This window comes from Chiloscyllium punctatum, chromosome 14, assembly GCF_047496795.1.
Source record: "Chiloscyllium punctatum isolate Juve2018m chromosome 14, sChiPun1.3, whole genome shotgun sequence".
Taxonomy (NCBI): Eukaryota; Metazoa; Chordata; class Chondrichthyes; order Orectolobiformes; family Hemiscylliidae; genus Chiloscyllium; species Chiloscyllium punctatum.
In genome coordinates, this window is record NC_092752.1 from 45472184 (window position 1) to 45492014 (window position 19831).

Consider the following 19831-nt stretch of genomic DNA (forward strand, 5'->3'; position numbering starts at 1 on the left):
TAATTTTAAAGTGAGTGTCAGGGATTTATTTAACCACTAGAAGTGCTGGAAAGGGGGGAAGGATTCATACTTTGCTTTATAGCGCCTTTTATTGTTTGTCCTTCCTAAATGTGTTATCTCACATGTCAGAGTTCAATTCTATCGTCCACTTTGCTGTCCGTTCCACCAACCCATCTATATGATTTTGGAGTTTAAGGTTGTCCTCTGCATTATCCACTGCAGGACCAATTTTTGTGTTGTCTACAAATTTTCCAATTATGTCCCGTATGTTCAAGTTCAAATCATTAATGTACAAAGCAATCAGCAAGAGTCACAACAATGAGCCCTTTGGAACACTGCTTCAAATAGAATTCCAGTCGCAAGGGCACTCATCAACCATTACTCCACATTTCTTGTTACTAAGCTAAATTTATATTCAGCTTGACACATTACCCTATATCCCATCGGCTTTTAATTTGTTGACCAGTCTGCCACATGCCTTACTAAAATCCATGTAGACTATATCTGCTGCAGCAGTGGCCCCAAAACATATCCTTGGGGTACACCACTAGTAACTGAACTCCAGGATGAACAGTTCTCGTCAACACCACCCTCCATCTTCTTTCAACTAGCCAATTTATGATCCAAACTGCTAAGTCACCCTCAATCCCATGTCCCTGTATTTTCTGCAATAGACTACTGTGGGGACCCTTATCAAACACCTTAATAAGATCCAGATACACTACATTAACTGCTTTACCCAGACATGAGGCCTTCAGATCAGGAGACCCACTCAAATATAAGGAATCCATGTATGTCGCTCGCAGAGCCATTAAGACAGCCAAGGACCAATACCAATCCAAGCTAGAGACCCAGACAGACACCCGATGACTATGGCAAGGACTGAATGACATCACCAGTTCTAAAAAGAGACAATGCAAGATACCAGATGATGACATATCCCTCCTAGATCGTCTCAGTGCCTTCCATGCTCGCTTAGAGCAGAATTTCGGCGGAGAGGTAACACCTATTCTGACAAGTCCTGATGAACCTATCCCAACAGTCACTGCATCAGAGGTCAATTCAATTTTCCTTCACGTAAATCCAAGGAAAACAATGGGAGCAGACAGAGTACCAGGCTGTGAATGTGCAGATAAACTGGCAGAGGTCTTCTCAGTCATCCTCAACCTCTCCCTGCACCAGGCCACTGTCCCTGCCTGTTTCAAGAGGTCCAACATCATCCCTGTGCCTAAGAAGGCTCGTGCAGCATGTCTCAATGACGACCGCCCACTGGCCCTAACGTCAGTGGTCATGAAGTGCTTTGAAAGGCTGGTCATGGCATTAAACAACTCCAGCCTCCCCACTACTCTTGACCCACGCCAATTTGCCTATCGGACTAACAGATCCACATCAGATACCATATCACATGCCCTTCACTCCTCCCTCGAACATCTTGACACCAAGAACAGCTACTCATTAACTACAGTTCAGCCTTCAACACTATTATCCCTGCTCTCTGCAACTGGATCCTCAGTTTCCTGACCCAGAGGCCACAATCAGTGAAGATTAGGGACAATATTTCATTATCACTAACACTCAACATTCGAGCCCCTCCCAGGGTGCGTACTCAGCCCCCTACTGTACTCACTGTATACCCATGACTGCATTGCCAAATACCAGACTAATGCCATTTACAAGTTCGCTGATGACACCACCATAGTCGGTTGAATTTCAGATGGCGACAAAACAGACCACAGACAGAAGGTGGAAAACCTGGAAAAATGGTGCTCTGAGAACACCTAGTTCTCAATGCCAGCAAGATCAAGAAACTCATTTTTGAGTTTCGGTGGGATGTTACTCATGCCCCTCTACACATTAACAGCACAGAGGTGGAACAAGTGTCAAGCTCCTGGGAATGGTCATCCACAACAAGCTTTCTTGGACTCTTCATGTGGACACACTGGTTACAAAGGCCCAACAACTTCTCTTCTCCATCAGGCAGCTGAGGAAATTTGGCATGATGGTGAATACCCTTGCCAACTTTATAGGTGCGCCATCGAGAGTATTCTGCCTAAATGTATCACTAACTGGTATGGCAACTGTACCATTCAAGATCGGAGATGGTTACAGAGGGTGATGAACTCGGCCTGGACAATCACAAGGCCAATCTCCCATCTATGGAATCCATCTGCTGTCAAGGGAAGGCCACCAACATTCTCAAAGATCCATCCCACCCTGACAATGTTTTTCTAAAACCTCTACCCTTGGGGAGAAGGTACAGAAGCCTGAAAACATGCACCAGCCGGTTTCGAAACAGGTTCTACCCTACTGTTGTTAGAATACTGAATGGACTCACAGACTCTTAACATTCGCCTGTTTCTGTTTTTGCCGCTGTTTACCTATTATTTACTTATCTATGCCACTTAACTCTGTGATCTGCCTGTATTGCATGCAAGACAAAGCTTTTCGCTGTGCCTCGGTACATGTGACAATAAATTCAATTCAATTAAATTCAGTTCAGTTCAGTTCAATTCAATTACCCGCATCCACCTGTTTGATCACCTTCTCAAAGAACTCATTAAGGTTTGTGAGGCACAACCCACCCTTCACAAAACCATGTTGATTATCCCTAATCAATTTATTCCTTTCTAGATGATTATAAATGCTGTCTCTTATAACATTTCCCAACACTTTACCCACAACTGAAGTAAGGCTCACTGCTCTATAATTACCGAGGTTGTCTCTACTCCCCTTCTTGAACAGGGGAACAATATTTGCTATCCTCCAGTCTTCTGTTATGACCATGATCAAAAGCAAAGGCTCTACAATCTCCTCGTTGGCTTCCCAGAGAATCCTCGGATAAATCCCATCTCGCCCAGGGGACGTACCTATTTTCACACTTCCAAAATTGCTAACACCTCCTTCCTTGTGAACCTTAATCCCATCTAGTCTAGTAACCTATATTTTAGTATTCTCCTCAACAACATTATCTTTTTCCAATGTGAATACTGATGAAAAGTATTAATTTAGCATTTCGCCATCTCCTGTGTTTCCACACACAACTTCCCACCACTATCCTGATTGGCCCTCACCTTACTTTTGTCATTCTTTTATTCCTGATATACCTATAGAAAGCCTTAGAACATAGACCAATACAGCGCAGTACAGGCCCTTTGGCCCTCGATGTTGCGCCGATCCAAGCCCACCTAACCTACACTAGCCCAATATCCTCCACATGCCTATCCAATGCCCGTTTAAATGCCCATAAAGAGGGAGAGTCCACCACTGCTACTGGCAGGGCATTCCATGAACTCACGACTAAAGATCATAAGACATAGGAGCGGAAGTAAGGCCATTCAGCCCATCAAGTCCACTCCGCCATTCAATCATGGCTGACGGGCATTTCAACTCCACTTACCCGCATTCTCCCCATAGCCCTTAATTCCTTGTGACATCAAGAATTTATCAATTTCTGCCTTGAAGACATTTAGCGTCCCAGCCTCCACTGCACTCTGTGGCAATGAATTCCACAGGCCCACCACTCTCTGGCTGAAGAAATGTCTCCGCATTTCTATTCTGAATTTACCCCCTCTAATTCTAAGGCTGTGTCCATGGGTCCTGGTCTCCTCGCCTAACGGAAACAATTTCCTAACGTCCACCCTCTCCAAGCCATGTATTATTTTGTAAGTTTCTATTAGATCTCCCCTTAATCTTCTAAACTCCAATGAATACAATCCCAGGATCCTCAGCCGTTCCTCATATGTTAGACCTACCATTCCAGGGATCATCTGTGTGAATCTCCGCTGGACACGCTCCAGTGCCAGTATGTCCTTCCTGAGGTGTGGGGACCAAAACAGGACACAGTACTCCAAATGGGGCCTAACCAGAGCTTTATAAAGTCTCAGGAGCACAACAGTGCTTTTACATTCCAACCCTCTTGAGATAAGTGACAACATTGCATTCGCTTTCTTAATCACGGACTCAACCTGCATGCTTACCTTTAGAGAATCCTCAACTAGCACTCCCAGTTCCCTCTGTATTTTGGCTTTACGAACTTTCTCACCGTGTAGAAAGTAGTCCATGCTTGTATTCTTTTTTCCAAAGTGCAAGACCTCGCATTTGCTCACATTGAATTCCATCAGCCATTTCCTGGACCACTCTTCCAAACTTTCTGATCCTTCTGCAGCCTCCCCACCTCCTCAGTACTACCTGCCTGTCCACCTAACTTTGTATCATCGGCAAACTTCGCTACAATGCCCCAGTCCCTTCATCCAGATCATTAATATATAATGTGAACAGTTGCGGCCCCAACACTGAACCGTGCGGGACACCGCTTGTCATCGGCTGCCATTCCGAAAAAGAACCTTTTATCCCAACTCTCTGCCTTCTGTTAGACAGCCAATCCTCAATCCATCCCAGTAGCTCACCTCGAACACCATGGGCCCTCACCTTGCTCAGCAGCCTCCCGTGTGGCACCTTATCAAAGGCCTTTTGGAAGTCTAGGTAGATAACATCCACTGGGTTTCCCTGGTCTAACCTACTTGTCACCTCTTCAAAGAATTCCAACAGGTTTGTCAGGCACGACCTCCCCTTACTAAATCCATGTTGACTTGTTCTAATCCGACCCTGCTCTTCTAAGAATTTAGAAACCTAAACATGAAACATTCATGTTTAATATGACGTATTTAAATATAAGCTATTCACCTTAGTATTTGTTCTTTATTTTTTAAAATCACAATTAAATTGAAATGCATGCAAAGGAAAATTACAGATCTATAATGTTTCTACATTAGAAAATATTGATATTTCAAAGCTAAAAGACCTAATAGTAGTCTCCAGCTCTGGTGAAAGATCTCTTCTAAGACTAGAAATCAGTGCTGTTGATTTTAGTATAAGCAGAACAGTAATGTATTTTCAAAATTTTGTTGCTTTGAGAGCTCAATTGACCTTACACAGAAGAGGCCAATAGAACAAGCTATTCTAAATCACGTTGAAGGGCTTATGCTCAAAACGTTGACCCTCCCGCTCCCCGGATGCCGCCCGACCGGCCATGCCCCTCCAGCAGCACACTTCCTGACTCCGATCTCCAGCATCTACAGTCCTCCCCCTCTGCCATGGTTCATACTTAAACAAAAAAGGAGATATAACACACAGCAGCTCACATACCATCAGAATGGAGTATGTTGCACATCTGATAGCTTTTCATCAAGAGCTTGCACTGAACAAGGACACAACCACAAAAGATGGCCTTATTTATTGAGACAGCTTTGAGGTTAGCCCCCATGCCTTCCTCAGCCAGATTTGCTGGAGTCAACCAGCTTGCTTCGGCAGTCTTATTGACCCTGTCAGGCTTCACCTTGAACTCTAAGCATCTAACAGTAACAAGCCTGGGAGCAGAGACTATGAAATAGCCAAATAACTGAAGAAGTTTGTACTCACCTGAGACTGAAGGAAAATGTCAACACCACCAGTACATATCACATAAAAATCGGACTTATAAACACATGCCTTTTCCATTTTTAATTATAAAGATTGCACCCTTGAATATAATTCTAGTAAGCTCAAGAGGAAATGAATATTCATGACATGTACATTAATGCAAAACAGACAACTGATCCTCCTAAAAAGATTTTGCAAACTTAACAGCAAAATTTCAACCCATTGTCCAAATTTTAAAATATTGCCACCTGATCACAGTATGCTGTCAAATCTAATTTATCTTAATTCACTTAATTAAAATAGTAGAATTAATTTTTAGAATAGTGGTAGCACGCTACCCGTGAATATGTGATTGTTATAACACACTGGATTGAGTCAGAAAGGTTTTAGAGCACAGAAAATGGCCCTTCAGCCCAATGTGCCTACACTGGTCATCAATTTTTTTTTCAGCAGATTTTCCAACACTATACTGCATTCTGGGCTTAAGCCACTCCCATATTCAACAGTGACAGCACAGTATTTAGCCAAGTCAAAGTTGCCATAGTTCCAGAGGGTCATAAAGTGCTCTTGCATTAGAGAGAGAGAGAAGTACAGAGACAGAGAGAGACTCAGCCGGTGGTGCATTTAACTTGAGAGTCACCAACTCAGGAAAGAAGTGAATTTTGAGAAGATAGGGCCTTCACAGTGACCTGATAATGGGTATTGAACTCATACATGTTGGATATGTACTTAAGAAACCCATCATCCATGCAACTAAGCTACCAGAGTAGGCATATAGAATTGTATATGGATGGAGTGTAGAGTGATTTCTTTTGCAGCAAGGCTCCTGGGAAACTGACATTTTGTTCCACCCAGTTAAGTTCCCCTATCCACCCTTCTCATCATCACCCTCCTTCACCATCAAATGCTGTCCCTTATATCAAACACAGGAATTTACTACTGCTGTACTAACTGCTGCATACATACCACCACAAGCAAAGGTTGAGGAAACTCTGGATGTGCTGTACTCCATCACTAACACCCTGGAGATGGAACACCCCAAGGCCCTGTTTATTGTAACTGGCAACTTCAATCAAACCAATCTAAGGAAGGTGTTGCCCAACTACCACCAGAACAGCACCTGCCCCACTAGGGGCCCGAAAATTTTAGACCACTGCTACACCACTGTGAAGGATGCTTACCGCTCCATCCCCCGCCCTCATTTCAAGGAACTCTGACCACAATGCCATGTTTCTTCTCCCGGCTTATGGGCAAAAGCTCAAGCAGGAGACCCCCTTGCGGATTCAAGTCCAGTGCTGGTCGGAGGAGGCAGAGGATCAACTCCAGTGCTGTCTAGAATTGGCTGACTGGCCATGTTCAAACAGTCTGCAGGTACCTTGGCGGGTACACCACCACTGTCACAGACTTTATCAGCAAGTGTATGGAGGACTGCAAACCGAGGAAGTCAATCCAGGTGTTCCCCAACAGGAAACCCTGGATGAATCAGGAACGACAGAAACCGCTAAAAACCAGGCATGAGGCCTTCAGATCAGGAGACCCAAACAAATATAAGGAATCCAAGTATGACCTTTGCAGAGCTATTAAGACAGCCAAGGACCAATACCAATCCAAACTAGAAACCCAGAGAGATACCCGGCAACTATGACAAGGACTGAATGACATCGCGGGTTCTAAAAAGAGACAGTGCAAGATAGCAGACGATGACATATCCCTTCCAGATGGTCTCAATGCCTTCTATGCTCCCTTTGAGCAGAATTTCGGTGGCGAGGTAACACCTATTCCGACAAGTCCTGATGAACCTATCCCAACAGTCACTGCATCAGAGGTCAAATCAGTTTTGCTTCATGTAAATCCAAGGAAAGCATTGGGACCAGACAGAGTACCAGGCTGTGCACTCAGAGCATGCACAGATAAACTGGCAATGTTCTTCTTGGATATCTTCAACCTCTCCTTTCAGCAGGCCACTGTCCCTGCCTGTTTCCAGAGGGCTAACATCATCCTTGTGCCTAAGAAGGCTCATGCAGCATGTCTCAAAGATTACCGGTAGCCATGAAGTACTTTGAAAGACTGGTCGTGGCATTAATCAACTCTTGACCCACTCCAATTTGCCTATCGGACCAACAGATCCACATCAGATGCCATATCGCTTGCCCTTCACTCCTCCCTAGAACATCTTGACACCAATGGGCGGCACGGTGGCCTCACAGCGCCAGAGACCCGGGTTCAATTCCCGACTCAGGCGACTGACTGTGTGGAGTTTGCACATTCTCCCCCGTGTCTGCGTGGGTTTCCTCCGGGTGCTCCGGTTTCCTCCCACACTCCAAAGATGTGCGGGTCAGGTGAATTGGCCATGCTAAATTGCCCGTAGTGTTAGGTAAAGGGGTAAATGTAGGGTAATGGGTGGGTTGCGCTTCGGCGGGTCGGTGTGGACTTGTTGGCCGAAGGGCCTGTTTCCACACTGTAACTAACTTATTCTAATCTAATCTAATCAAGAACAGCTACATAAGAATCCTACTCATTGACTACAGTTCAGCCTTCAACACTATTATCCCCTCGAGACTCATTACTAAACTTAGTGATCTTAGACTAAGCCCCACTCTCTGCAACTGGATCCTCAGTTTCCTGACCCACAGGCCACAATCAATGAAGACTGGGGACAATATTTCATCCTCACTAACACTCAACACTGGAGCCCCCCCAGGGGTGCATACTAAGTCCCCTACTGTACTCACTGTATACCCACGACTGCATATCCAAATATCAGACTAATGCTATTTACAAGTTTTTGGGGCTTTCCTTGCCAATACTTTTCATGTGTCCCCTCCTGGCTCTTCTTAGCTGTCTCTTTAGTTGAGTTATTGTCAGATGAAAAGTGTGTCCAGAAAATTTGAAATAAGTCCAGATTGTTCTAATGCAGTACCACCAGTGGGATATGGCACAATGCATCGACATTTGCTACTGGCCTCCTGGATGGTGTTCCAGCTTAGAATGCACATTTTGAACTAGAGCTCACTGCTGTGTTTGGCCTGAAGTTATGGGTGGCACTGCTTCTTCCTCTTTAAATAGACCCAGCAGGGGCTTGTGGTCCATTATTATTCCTAATTTACATCTGCAAAGGTACTGTAAAGATACTTTTCATCATTCTGACACCAAATATGAGTGCTAAAACTTCCTTTTCTATCCTTGCATGTTTGTGCTCTGCATTAGCCAAAGTCCTGGTGAGAATGTGTACAGGGTAAACGCAGGTAGGGAAAGAGTTAAGTTCTGAGTTATGTGAAACAAGAGGTTCAACTGAGCATGATTCAAATCAGATAACTTACAGTTAACAATGGGATACTGGAGGCAAGGGTTAACAAGGTGGAAAAGCAGTAATTATGTACAGCCATTTAACAAGATGAGATAACATTCAGTATGTAACGTCAGTTAACAAGATGAAAAGTATTCATTATGTGAAGCCTGTTATTCATGTGTAAGCAGCAGATGGCTTAATCTTTACTATTGACAATTGCTGACTATCATACTCACCCAATCAATATGTATGTTGTGTCTGGATGCTCCTCCCTGTAAAATGACTATATAGTTCATTGAGAAACTCATGTTCCAAAGAAGACCATGAACTCATGTCTCTGTGCACACTGGCGATCATTCCCTCTCCCTCAGGAAGATGAGACAGAAACTAGGCAGATGGGGGCAACGGTCGCTCTCCATCGCGGGAAAAAACCTGGTCATCAGGTGTGAGGTACTCTCAGTATTGCTATATGTGGCACAGGTCTGGCCTATCCCCAGGACCTGTGCCGCCGCAGTCACCCGGGCCATCTTCCAATTCATTTGGAGATCAAAGATGGACCGGGTCCGAAGAGACTCTATGTACAAAGACCGGTGCAATGGGGGAAAAAACACGCCCAATGCCACCCTCACCCTGATGGCCACCTTTGTGTGTTGCTGCATCAAGCTGTGCGTGGATCCCCGGTACGCAAACACCAAGTGTCACTACGTACTGAGGTTCTACCTGTCCCCGGTGTTGCGAAGGATGGGCCTGGCCTCGCTGCCGCGGAACGCTCCGAGTAGTTGGACCGTTCCGTATCACCTGTCCTTCGTGGAGAAATTTATGAGGAAAAACACCTTTGACCACAAGTCCATCAGGAAGTGGTCAGCACGTAGCGTCCTTGAGACCCTTCGGGAAAAGGAGAGGGCGGATCCTGTCGAGCGGTTCCCTGAGCAGACTGTCAAAGCCATTTGGCAGAATGCCTCATCGCCAGAACTTTCCAACAAGCACCAAGACGTGGCTTGGCTGGTGGTGAGAAGGGCTCTGCCTGTGAGATCCTTTATGCACGCCCGGACTCTCTGCCGCACCGCACGCTGCCCTCGAAGTGGCTGCGGGGGGGACGAGACTGTCACACACCTCCTTCTGGAATGTGCCTATGCAGAGGAAGTCTGGAGAGGAATGCAGTGGTGCTTGTCGAGGTTCGTCCCGAGCAGCGCCGTGACGCGGGACTCCGTGCTCTACGGCCTGTTCCCCGGGACTCACACCGAGACGAACATTAACTGCGCCTGGAGGATCATCAACTCGGTGAAGGACGCTCTCTGGGCGGTCCGAAACCTGTTGATCTTCCAGCTGAAGGAGTTGACCCCGACCGAGTGTTGCAGACTGGCACATTCCAAGGTCCAAGACTACGTGTTGAGGGACGCGCTGAAGCTTGGGGCAGCTGCCGCCAAGGCGCGGTGGGGAAAGACCACTGTGTAAGATCGGCCTGCCGAAAGAAGAACAGGGGGCCCATACAGACGTTTTTTTGGGCTCTGCTGATGCCTCAGCCAAATATATGTATATATACAAGATTGAAAAAATGCACAGGATTGTAAAGGACAAGAATAAAGTCGAATCTGTGTTTGTAAATATGGACATATGTATGGCATGATCCAATGTACAGACCATCAAATCATTTATGAATAAAGTATATTTTTGAAATAAAAAAAAAAAAAAATCATTCCCTCTCCCTCCAGGACCTGGAATAAAGATGAAGGAGGTAAAACTATACTGTGTCTCTGAGCATTTGCTTTGACTAAGTGGGGGCGGGGGCGGGGGGAATGGGACAACAACATTGGCGTATTCAGCAGGATCCAAACAGATAGTTACTATTGGACGGTGTCAGCAGCCACCCAGAACATCGCTGTCTCGAGATGGATGGGCCGACAAGGTAAGATTTTAAACCTTGGTTCCTCTCGCTATTCCTGTGTACTGGAGGTGGTCCCCTTGTTCAATCACTGTCTAATCTATGGATTCCTTGAACGGTAATTAGTTCAGTTGAGAGACACAGTTTCATGCTGACAGGCAAAGATTCAAGTCCTCTGCTGCATTGGGAGGAGGGGTTGTGATTGAGATTCAAGTCCTCCGCACTGTGCTGAGGTTTGAACTCTGTGTTTAAGTGAGATTTGAGCTCTTTGTGTTTAATTGTGGTTCGAGCTTTCTGTATTATGTGGGTTTCAAGGTCTCTGTGTTTAAGTGAAATTCAGGTTCTCTGTATTTAGGTGTTGATCCAAGCCCACGTGAGGAATAAAGTGAGAAACGGATTAAAGTCCCCTAGTGGGGAACTTTGAGGCTCTGTGAGTCTTTGTTCTGGGGGAAAGAGATTGGCTTGGACTGTGGCGCCATGTGGTCCGCTGCGAGGGCTTTCTTTTTATAAATGTAATTTCAGTGAGAGGATGCAAAAAACTAAACAAGAAACACTGAAATTAAGGCTGTACTAACACTTGGATTGAAAGGGGAAAGTTTCAATGTAAATTGTGCATGCTGAGAGTGTTTAATGTTTTAAAAATTTTGATTTGTTAAAATACTGGTTCAGAAAATCCTTTCAAGTAATTGTTCTGCCTTGTTTGAATCAGGATCTCCATTCAGTTTGTTTTGTGGCTATATAATGGGACAGATTTTGTTGTTACATTGAAACTGTACAACATTATGTCCATTTTTAAAATTATCAAATTTGTAACCTGAAAACGAATTGGGTGCCTTGAGCTCCTGATTTGTTTGAAATTCCACAATACCTGTTTAAAAAGGAACAGTTAGGTCAGTGATCATGTTTTAACCAGATTAGAATATTGTGTTAAAATATCTTTGCTGCTGTGTTTTTAATGCAGAGTGTTCACAAAAAGAGTGCATTTTTAATTTGATGTTTTGTTAAGATTTTCTAGAAAATATCAGAACTTGAATATCAGCTGCTTAAATTCTTCATTGGCCTTCTTCATATTGCAAATTCAAAGAATGTTGATCTCTTCCAAAGTTGCCACTGTAATTCCAATTGTTTTATTTGGCAAGTTTCATTTGGAGAACATGTTTTAAAATATGTTCAAACAAATATGCATTTGTTTCCCATGAATACTTGAGATTTAAATCTGAACTGAAACTGCCTCTTCAGTTGCTAAAGCACAGGGAATATTGTTGTTTTCTTGCTGTTGCAGACTTTTGAAATACTTTTCCTGACAGCTTTCACATGAGCCAATTTGTTAAAAGTTAATAATTTTTGAATAACCTGAAAGGGCTGTCCCGAGGGTTTGATTTTAGGATCACTGATTGTTGTTTATAATTGACTGAATTGTTTAGGCAGTACAATTTAGAAGTTTACGGATTGTATAAAACTTGATAAAACAATAGTGAACAGAGTAATAGACTTCAAGAATTCAAAGAATACTGAAATAGGCAGACACCAATTAGTGTAGTTAAATGTGTGTCTTCATACTGATACCCAGTAATTCCTTGGCAAGGAAGAAATGAGAGGAGAAATTCAAAGATACATTCAGTAGCTAACATCATCTCTAGAGTTTCTCCATTCACAGGTAAAGCACACCTTCGGACCACCGCCCACCCCTCCAAACTGATCCAACGTATTCAATCAGTTCCCCAGTCATGAGCAAGAAAAGTGAAGAAGCTAACAATGGTGAAGAGGAGGTCGATACACATTGTTGTCAGTAGCCTTCCTATGCACATTACACCACGTGAGCTTTATCTCACCTTTCCATTATTTAAGGGATATGTAGGTTCGCTGATCGAGCTAACATCACCATAGCCAGTTGGCTTTGTTACATTTAATAGCAGAGCGGGAGCAGAGACAGCAAAGAATGCTGCCTTTGCCTGGCCTGCAGCTCCAGCTGCTGCACTGCTCCATGGTATCCTCCATCTGAAATATCTCTGCAAGGATGGAAGTCTTGTCAGTTTTGTGAAGCATTTAACTACCTTATCCAAGAAATTAGATTTCTCCAAGGAGTGATGCAAGGGCAGATTGAATTTTGTTTTCTGGTTGAACTTTACTAAAGGAGATTTTTCGAGAACTGGCTGATTCCCACTTGACATTGGAGAGAATGAATTGGTTATAAAGGCCTGTGGATTTAAGAACTTTACTGGTTAATTTTTTTTCCACACGGGAGGGTTCCTCACACTCTAATTACTGTAACAGACTAGTAATTTTTGTTGTTATAATCATTGTATGCTGTGTGTCAATAACCTGCCTAAATACTGGCTGTCAGAGTCTGATGAAAGTTACTTGTGCCATCCCGGTGGTTATCATGAAATGATAAAAGGAGAGAATAAGAATGTGTATAGGGTGTAAGCAGGCAGGGAAAGAGTTAAGTTCTGAGTTTTGTGAAACAAGAGGTCCAGCTGAACATGATTCAGATCAGATAAGAACTTACAATTAACAATGGGATGCTGGAGACAAGGTGGAAAAGCATTCAATATGTTGAGCCATTTAACAAGACAAGGTAGCATTCAGTATGTAACGTCAGTTAACAAGATGAAAAGTATTCATTATGTGAAGCCAGTTATTCAGTGAATAACAGCAGATGGCTTAATCTTTACTATTGACACTTGCTCATTGTAATGGTCACCCAATCAATATGTATGTTGCGTTATCTGGATGCTCCTCCCTGTAAAATGACCATGTGGTTCATTGAGAAGCTGCTGTTCCAAAGAAGACCGTGAAGTCATGACATGGATGTTGCCTGGTTATGAAGAGAGGTTGAGTAGGTTAAGTTTATTTTCATTAGTAAAAAGGAGATTGAGGGGGGGCCTGATTGAGGTTTACAAGATCATGAAGGGATTAGACAGGGTGGGTAGAGACAAGCTTTTTCCCAGGGTGAAGGATTCAATAACAAGAGGTCACACTTTCAAGGTGAGAGGTGGAAAGTTTAAGGGGGATTTACCCAGAAAGTACTTCACACAGAGCGTGGTGGGCATTTGGAATGCATTGCCAGCAGAGGTGGTAGAGCCTGGCACGGTAGATCCATTTAAGATGCATCTGGACAGATGCAGGAGTAGGTGGGGAGCAAAGGGATACAGGTGCTTAGGAATTGACCAACAAGTTTAGACAGTATATTTGGATCGGCTCAGGCTTGGAGGGCCAAAAGGCCTGTTCCTTAGTTGTAAATTTTCTTTGTTCTTTGACATGGGCAATCATCTTTTCTCCCTCCAGGGCCCAAAATACAGATGAAGGAGGTAGATGTTGGGGTGGCATGGTGGCTCAGTGGTTAGCACTGCTGTCTCACAGCACCAGGGTTCCAGGTTTGATTCCAGCCTTGGGCGACTATCTGTGGAGTTTGCATATTCTCCCTGTGTCTGCGTGGGTTTCCTCCGGGTGCTCTGGTTTCCTCCTACAGTCCAAAGATGTGCAGGTCAGGTGAATTGGTCATGCTAAGTTGCCCATAGTGTTCGGTGCATTAGTTAGAGGGAAATGGGTCTGGGTGGGTTACTCTTTGGAGGGTCGGTGTGAACTTGTTGGGCCGAAGAGCCTGTTTCTACACTGTAGGGAATCTAAAGATCTAAAACTATACTGTCTCTCTGAGCATTTTGCTTTGACTGGGGCGGGGGGAGGCAGGACAACACTGTATGCTTATGCTATTGGGCGTTCCTCTCCATCGGGCCATCTATGAGCGGATATTACTTCGATGCCATATGAGGAGGCATCACATGTCAATGACAGATCTTGCTTGGGATCATAGTGTGCCAACACCTTACAGGATGATAGAAACCAAAATAGAAATTGCTGGAAAAGCTCAGCAGGTCTGGCAGCAGCTGTGGAGAGAAATCAGAATTTACATTTTGGGTCCCGTGATTCTTCCTCAGGCAGCCATTTTCTAATAGAATAATATTGAGCCAATTTAGGTGAATCTTTCTCGAGCAGTTTTTCCACATCAAATTTGGACCCGAGCCTTTTACTACAATTACTGGTAACTGAACCAGTTGCTTCTCATAAAAGTCTGGAGCCGAAGTTGTATCTTCAATCTGTAAAGGATCCCTGGCATATGTTCACCATCTAGCCAAAGTCTTGCCCAAACTGAAGAGTTGGGGTTCAAAGTGATTTTATTGAAAGTGATGGTCTGCCATCACTGAAACAGTTTGTGTTGGTATCCACATCCATTTGAACCAGGTGACCAGTTCACCAAATATTTATTTTGATTGGTTCTGATTTGGATGCTGATAAGCAATTTAATTGTTCTAAACCAGATTCAGGTGGACTTTCCAAGGTGTGTACTCTCCCGGATAGCAGCCAATGTGTTCTCTTACTCAATTTAAATTGAGTGGGACTCGTCTACTGTCTCAAGTCCACGTACCGACAGCAACTACATTGGCTTGCTGGCCAGAACTCTGAAATAATTGTAACCATTTGGCCGAGACTTGCTTGTGTTTTTGGGATCTTGCTGTGGCTGACCCAGAGTCACTGTTTTCAGGATATGTCCTGAGTAAGATATTGCAATTGCCTCAACCCATGTTTCACAAGCTCAATCAAGTTCAGTGCCTATTTGAAGTCAAGTTGGGCTTTAGCTGGTAGGCACTTTTTCATGGTCACATCATTGATCCCACATTCCAAAACCGTCTCTCAGTATCTCATTAAGGAGTAAATCAAAGTCACATGCCTCTGCCAGTCATCTAAACCTTGTCAAAAATCCTAACACAAATTCCCTTGGTTCTTGAATTGTGTAGTAAAACTGATAGCATCTTGGAATAAGAGGAGGCTTGGTAATATTCTTTAACTAAAACTGTCAACTCTTCAAAAGCTTTAGTATCTGATGTCTCAGGGAAAGTTAGGCTCTAATAACCGCAAAGTTGTAGGGACAATTTGCATCTTCTCCAATGTCATTTGCCCAGAGAAAAGTCACACATTCTTTTCCTATACTGGGCCTAGTCTTCAATGATCTGATCAAATGAGTCAAGCGTCCCAAATAACAGCATGATGGTAGAAATACTTACCCCAACTGTTGTGAGCGAACTTTTTCAGGTGTGCTTTTCTCTCATTGCCATTGAAATAACTCCCCAGGGGCTGGTATTCCATCATGTCCATGTGGAGAGTCCTTGATACTGAACCAACTCCCTCAGAGCCAGCTTTGAGAGTGAGCAGGTTGTCAATCCTGTTTTTTTTTCCCACAACAATTCTGTTCTTTTTTTTTCTTTTTTTTCCTTTTTTTTTTACCCTGACACTACCGCAAATCCCCTGTTAATTTTTTTTAATATTTAACCCCCACACTACCGCCTAAGTGCGGTAGTGCTTATTTTTTTCCCCAGCACCCATGGTGTGTGTGTGTGTGTAGATGTGAGACACAGTGAAAGACACAAAGTGCACAAATCTTTATTCAATTTCCACCACCAGGAAGATAGGAAAAACACCCAAGTGGCCAGTGACAAGCACTGCCCTTCAAACCACAGGGCAATGCTGTGTGATCAAAACAGTGAAGGGGAGGGTAGGGACTAAATCAAAATAGAGTTGGAGGGAGAAATGATGCAAACAATTCTGTTCTTATCTGTCAGCCAGGGCTCCCTGATTGGGCAAGATTAACAGCCTCCTATTCTGTGATGTCTACTTGACTGACTTTGACTTTGTTACAAACATTACATATTTAAACTGCTTATCCATACAAGGACAGTCAGGCCGGTCTGGGTGAGCACTCCATGGCGTAGAAATTCTTTGGACACATGATGACATTGTTTGTCAACTGTTATTCCTTTGGTTTTCTGGTATGAATGATATTTACAAGAGTTAGATCTAGGAGTGTAGCTCTTGGTAGTCTCAATGTTAATGGACCTGGATTTGAACATTAAAATGAGTTTGCAAGCTTCAGCAACTCTGATAGTGCTCTATCTTTCTCCGTGCTTTCTGAGATAGTTGGCGATGGTGATACTCTCAATGATTTGTGATCTTATTTCAATTTCTGTCTGGTCAGCTTTGCAACATTAACATTTGACTGCTAGCAACCTCAGGCATGTGCATTATTGGTCATTTGTCTCATTGGCCTTGTTGTCTTCTGCATCTGAATATTATTGTCATGTGCCTTTTATTTTCCCTTGACGTTAAATCATTTTGTAGTTGACTTGCAGTCATTTTGGGGCAGCACAGTGGCTCAGTGGTTAGCACTGCTGCCTCACAGCGCGAGGAACCCAGGTTCGATTCCACTGTCGGGTGACTGTGTGGAGTTTGCACATTCTCCCTGTGTCTGCGGGGATTTCCTCCAGGTATTCTGGGTTCCTGCCACAATCCAAAGGTGTGCAGGTTAGGTGAATTGGCCATGCTAAATCACCGATAGTGTTCAGCAGTGTGTAGGTTACCAGTAGAACTTACTGACAAGTTAATTGGGTTCCATCACTTTGCGATTGGAAGTTGGAAGAAAAACAGGTTCAGGTTCTCATGCTTTGACAACATGAATACAACTTCAATGGACTTTGATATGACAGGGAACAGAACTGTGAACAAAATTGGAGCAAAAACAGTTTTGGTTAAGACTACTGACCATGAAAAGATTTTATTCACTGTGGTACTTGGTTGTATGGCAGATGGAACAAAGTTAAAGTCGATGGTGATTTTTAAATGGAATACCCTGCCCAAACAAATTTCTGAAAGGCATTGTTGTCCTCATCCATGAAAAAGGGTGAACGGATGAAGGTAGCTGCAAGACTTGGATTAGGAAGGTCTGGAATATGCAACCAGGTGGACTTAGAAAGGAAAAAGCTTGCTGGTTTGGGATTTGTTCAGATGATGCAGAGTGTAAGTGTTACAGCTGAACTTTAAGCTAACAATACTGAAATTGCAATGACTACTGGAGGCCTTATGAGCATGGTGTAGCCACTGGATGTTAGCGCTAATACACCACTTAACTACTTAATACGGAAGAAATGGGACACTTGGATGCAAGAAGGAGAAAAAGCTTCACAAAGGGTGGCAACATGCATGTGTGTTGTACAAATATCCTCAATAGATGGCCTGACCACCTGCTGCTATGCCTATTAGCTTTAGTACATATGTGTAGACCTACATGCACTTTACGATACTGGTGACTGTATCATTCTGCCGTAGAGTAACCTACCCAGACCCATTTCCCGCTGACTAATGCACCTAACACTATGGACAATTTAGCGTGGCCAATTCACCTGACCTGCACATTTTTGGATTGTGGGAGGAACCCACGCAGACACTGGGAGAATGTGCAAACTCCACACAGACTAAGGCTGGAATCGAACCAAGTCCTGGGCGATGTGAGGCAATAGTGCTAACCGCTGAGCCCCCATGCTGCCCGTATTTTGTAGATAAATATTCAATAATGGCCAATATTCTTTTTCCTTTTGTCGTTTACTATTTTATGTAGATATCTGGCTTTTGTTTGTCCATTTTTTGACTCATGCCAAGCATGAATTTCATCCCCTTGAAAACTATTCCTCGTGTATAAGTCGAACCTTTAGTTTCAGTTTTAAAAAGTCGTCAAAACTTGACCTATACATAAGTATATATGGTAAGTGGACCAGATAGATTTTCCCCAATAATTGACATTAGTCTCACAATCATCATTAGACTCTTAGTCCCAGATTTTTACTGAATGCAAATGGTGGGATTCAAATCCGGATTTCTAGATTAATAGTCGAGCAATAGTACCGCAAGCTCATCATCTTCCCTTCAACTGTGATTGGGCTGTTCAAAATAAAGCTTGTTAAAACTGAGCACCTTGTAAAATGACACTCAACTGAAAATAGTTCAAGGCCTCATAAGAATGGCATTGAGTGATGCTTTATTTGCATTTCAGGTGGAGGTTGAATCTCAGTCCTGAGCCTGGTAGTAAACTATCGCTCTGAATGTTCCTTTCTGTGAATTAAAGCAGCCTAATCATTGTAATCTTACATGTGCTTCATCAGTCCATCTTCAAATATGTGAGAATATGAATATTTAGTTCCAACCACAAGGAAATACAATTGCTGGATCTCTTGATTGCACTATCATATACTGACACAATAGGTGATACCAGCATACTAAATCACAAGATACTCAGACCACTTATGGGATTAAACAGCATCATTGTAACCAAAAGAAAGTCAGAGGGAAACATCTTAAGTAACTTTACAATGTCAATGGAAAAACAGAAATTCAGTGGTTCTGCACATGATTTTCCATACCTTACTTGGAAATCCTGTAGTGTGGGGTTGAATCTCTGACATGCATGCCTAGTGGGTGAGACTTCCTGTTGTTAGTACTTTAGCCACCTATCAAAACAGCCAGAAAAAAACCATGAAGTATCCAATCTAGATTCAACAAGTAATATTTAAATGCATTTATCCTGGGTTGTTTCTTCACATCTTGAGTTGTATATCTTAATTAAATTTTGACGTGATCTATGTGATATATAATTTCATATCTCAGTAAGTTAATATTTGCTTTTTCCACAGGCTTGGGAGTTCTCTAAAACAGACCTTTGATCGTTCTTTTGTTGGAAAAAGTCCAAGATCCAGAACAACAGAATCTCGATACTTGGGAACATTAGAAATCTTGGACACAAAGTCTTCAGGAAATGCAACGTTTAAATGTGAAACTGCAGACACAATCAGAGCATCCATATATCAGGTGATCAGTAATATACCAGTGAATATTCTGTGTTATTGCTCAGTTATAGGGGGTATTCCTTTGAACTGTTTGTTACAGACTAAGTCAGACCCCCTCAAAACATTTCAAGGAAGTAGCTCAGACCGTAACTATGCTAGTCGTTTTAAGTAGGTGAAACACAGATATTCCAGGAGAGATGCAGCTGATCAAACCACTTAGTTTTAACCAAACAGAATTTATATACGAGGTTACCAGATAAAACACAAACAAAAGAGAACAGAATACCTAATAACTTAACCTATCCGAAAACCCCAGCAGATTATCCCAATTTAATGATGCTGTTTCAAATACTTGCAACAATCCCCATAGACCTTGGCAAAAAAAGGTAAAATCAAACACTGGGGATGGCAGACAGAGAGGATCAGAATGGTTCTGCTTCTTTCATGTAGCTGTTTCTTGGACCAGCAGCCTCAAAACTGCCTGACTGCTTTCAGTGAATAGCCAGACCCAACCAAAGAAAAGCTGAGCTGGGAGAAGTGTTTTTTTTAAAACTTAAAAGCCGTTTGCCTGAG

At 43.2% G+C, this 19831-nt stretch overlaps 2 protein-coding genes across 7 annotated transcripts in view; one reads left to right on the plus strand and one right to left on the minus strand.

Moving 5' to 3' along the window:
* The window catches only part of gucy1b1 (guanylate cyclase 1 soluble subunit beta 1), a 265032-nt gene extending 255978 nt beyond the window's left edge, over positions 1 to 9054 (minus strand). Inside the window, exon 1 of the mRNA XM_072584282.1 lies at positions 8944 to 9054. The gene's annotated coding sequence lies outside the window, so the exon portion shown is untranslated. The remainder of the gene's footprint in view (positions 1 to 8943) is intronic.
* LOC140485769 (uncharacterized) overlaps positions 1 to 19831 on the plus strand; it is a 179239-nt gene that overhangs the window by 33124 nt on the left and 126284 nt on the right. For all 6 annotated transcript variants that reach the window (XR_011962430.1, XR_011962431.1, XM_072584290.1 and 3 more), the window contains exon 3: positions 19106 to 19280. Coding sequence is in view for 4 of the 6 variants with exons in the window: in XM_072584290.1 (XP_072440391.1) it covers positions 19106 to 19280 (175 nt within the window). In the remaining 2 variants the exon portion in view is untranslated. The remainder of the gene's footprint in view (positions 1 to 19105; positions 19281 to 19831) is intronic.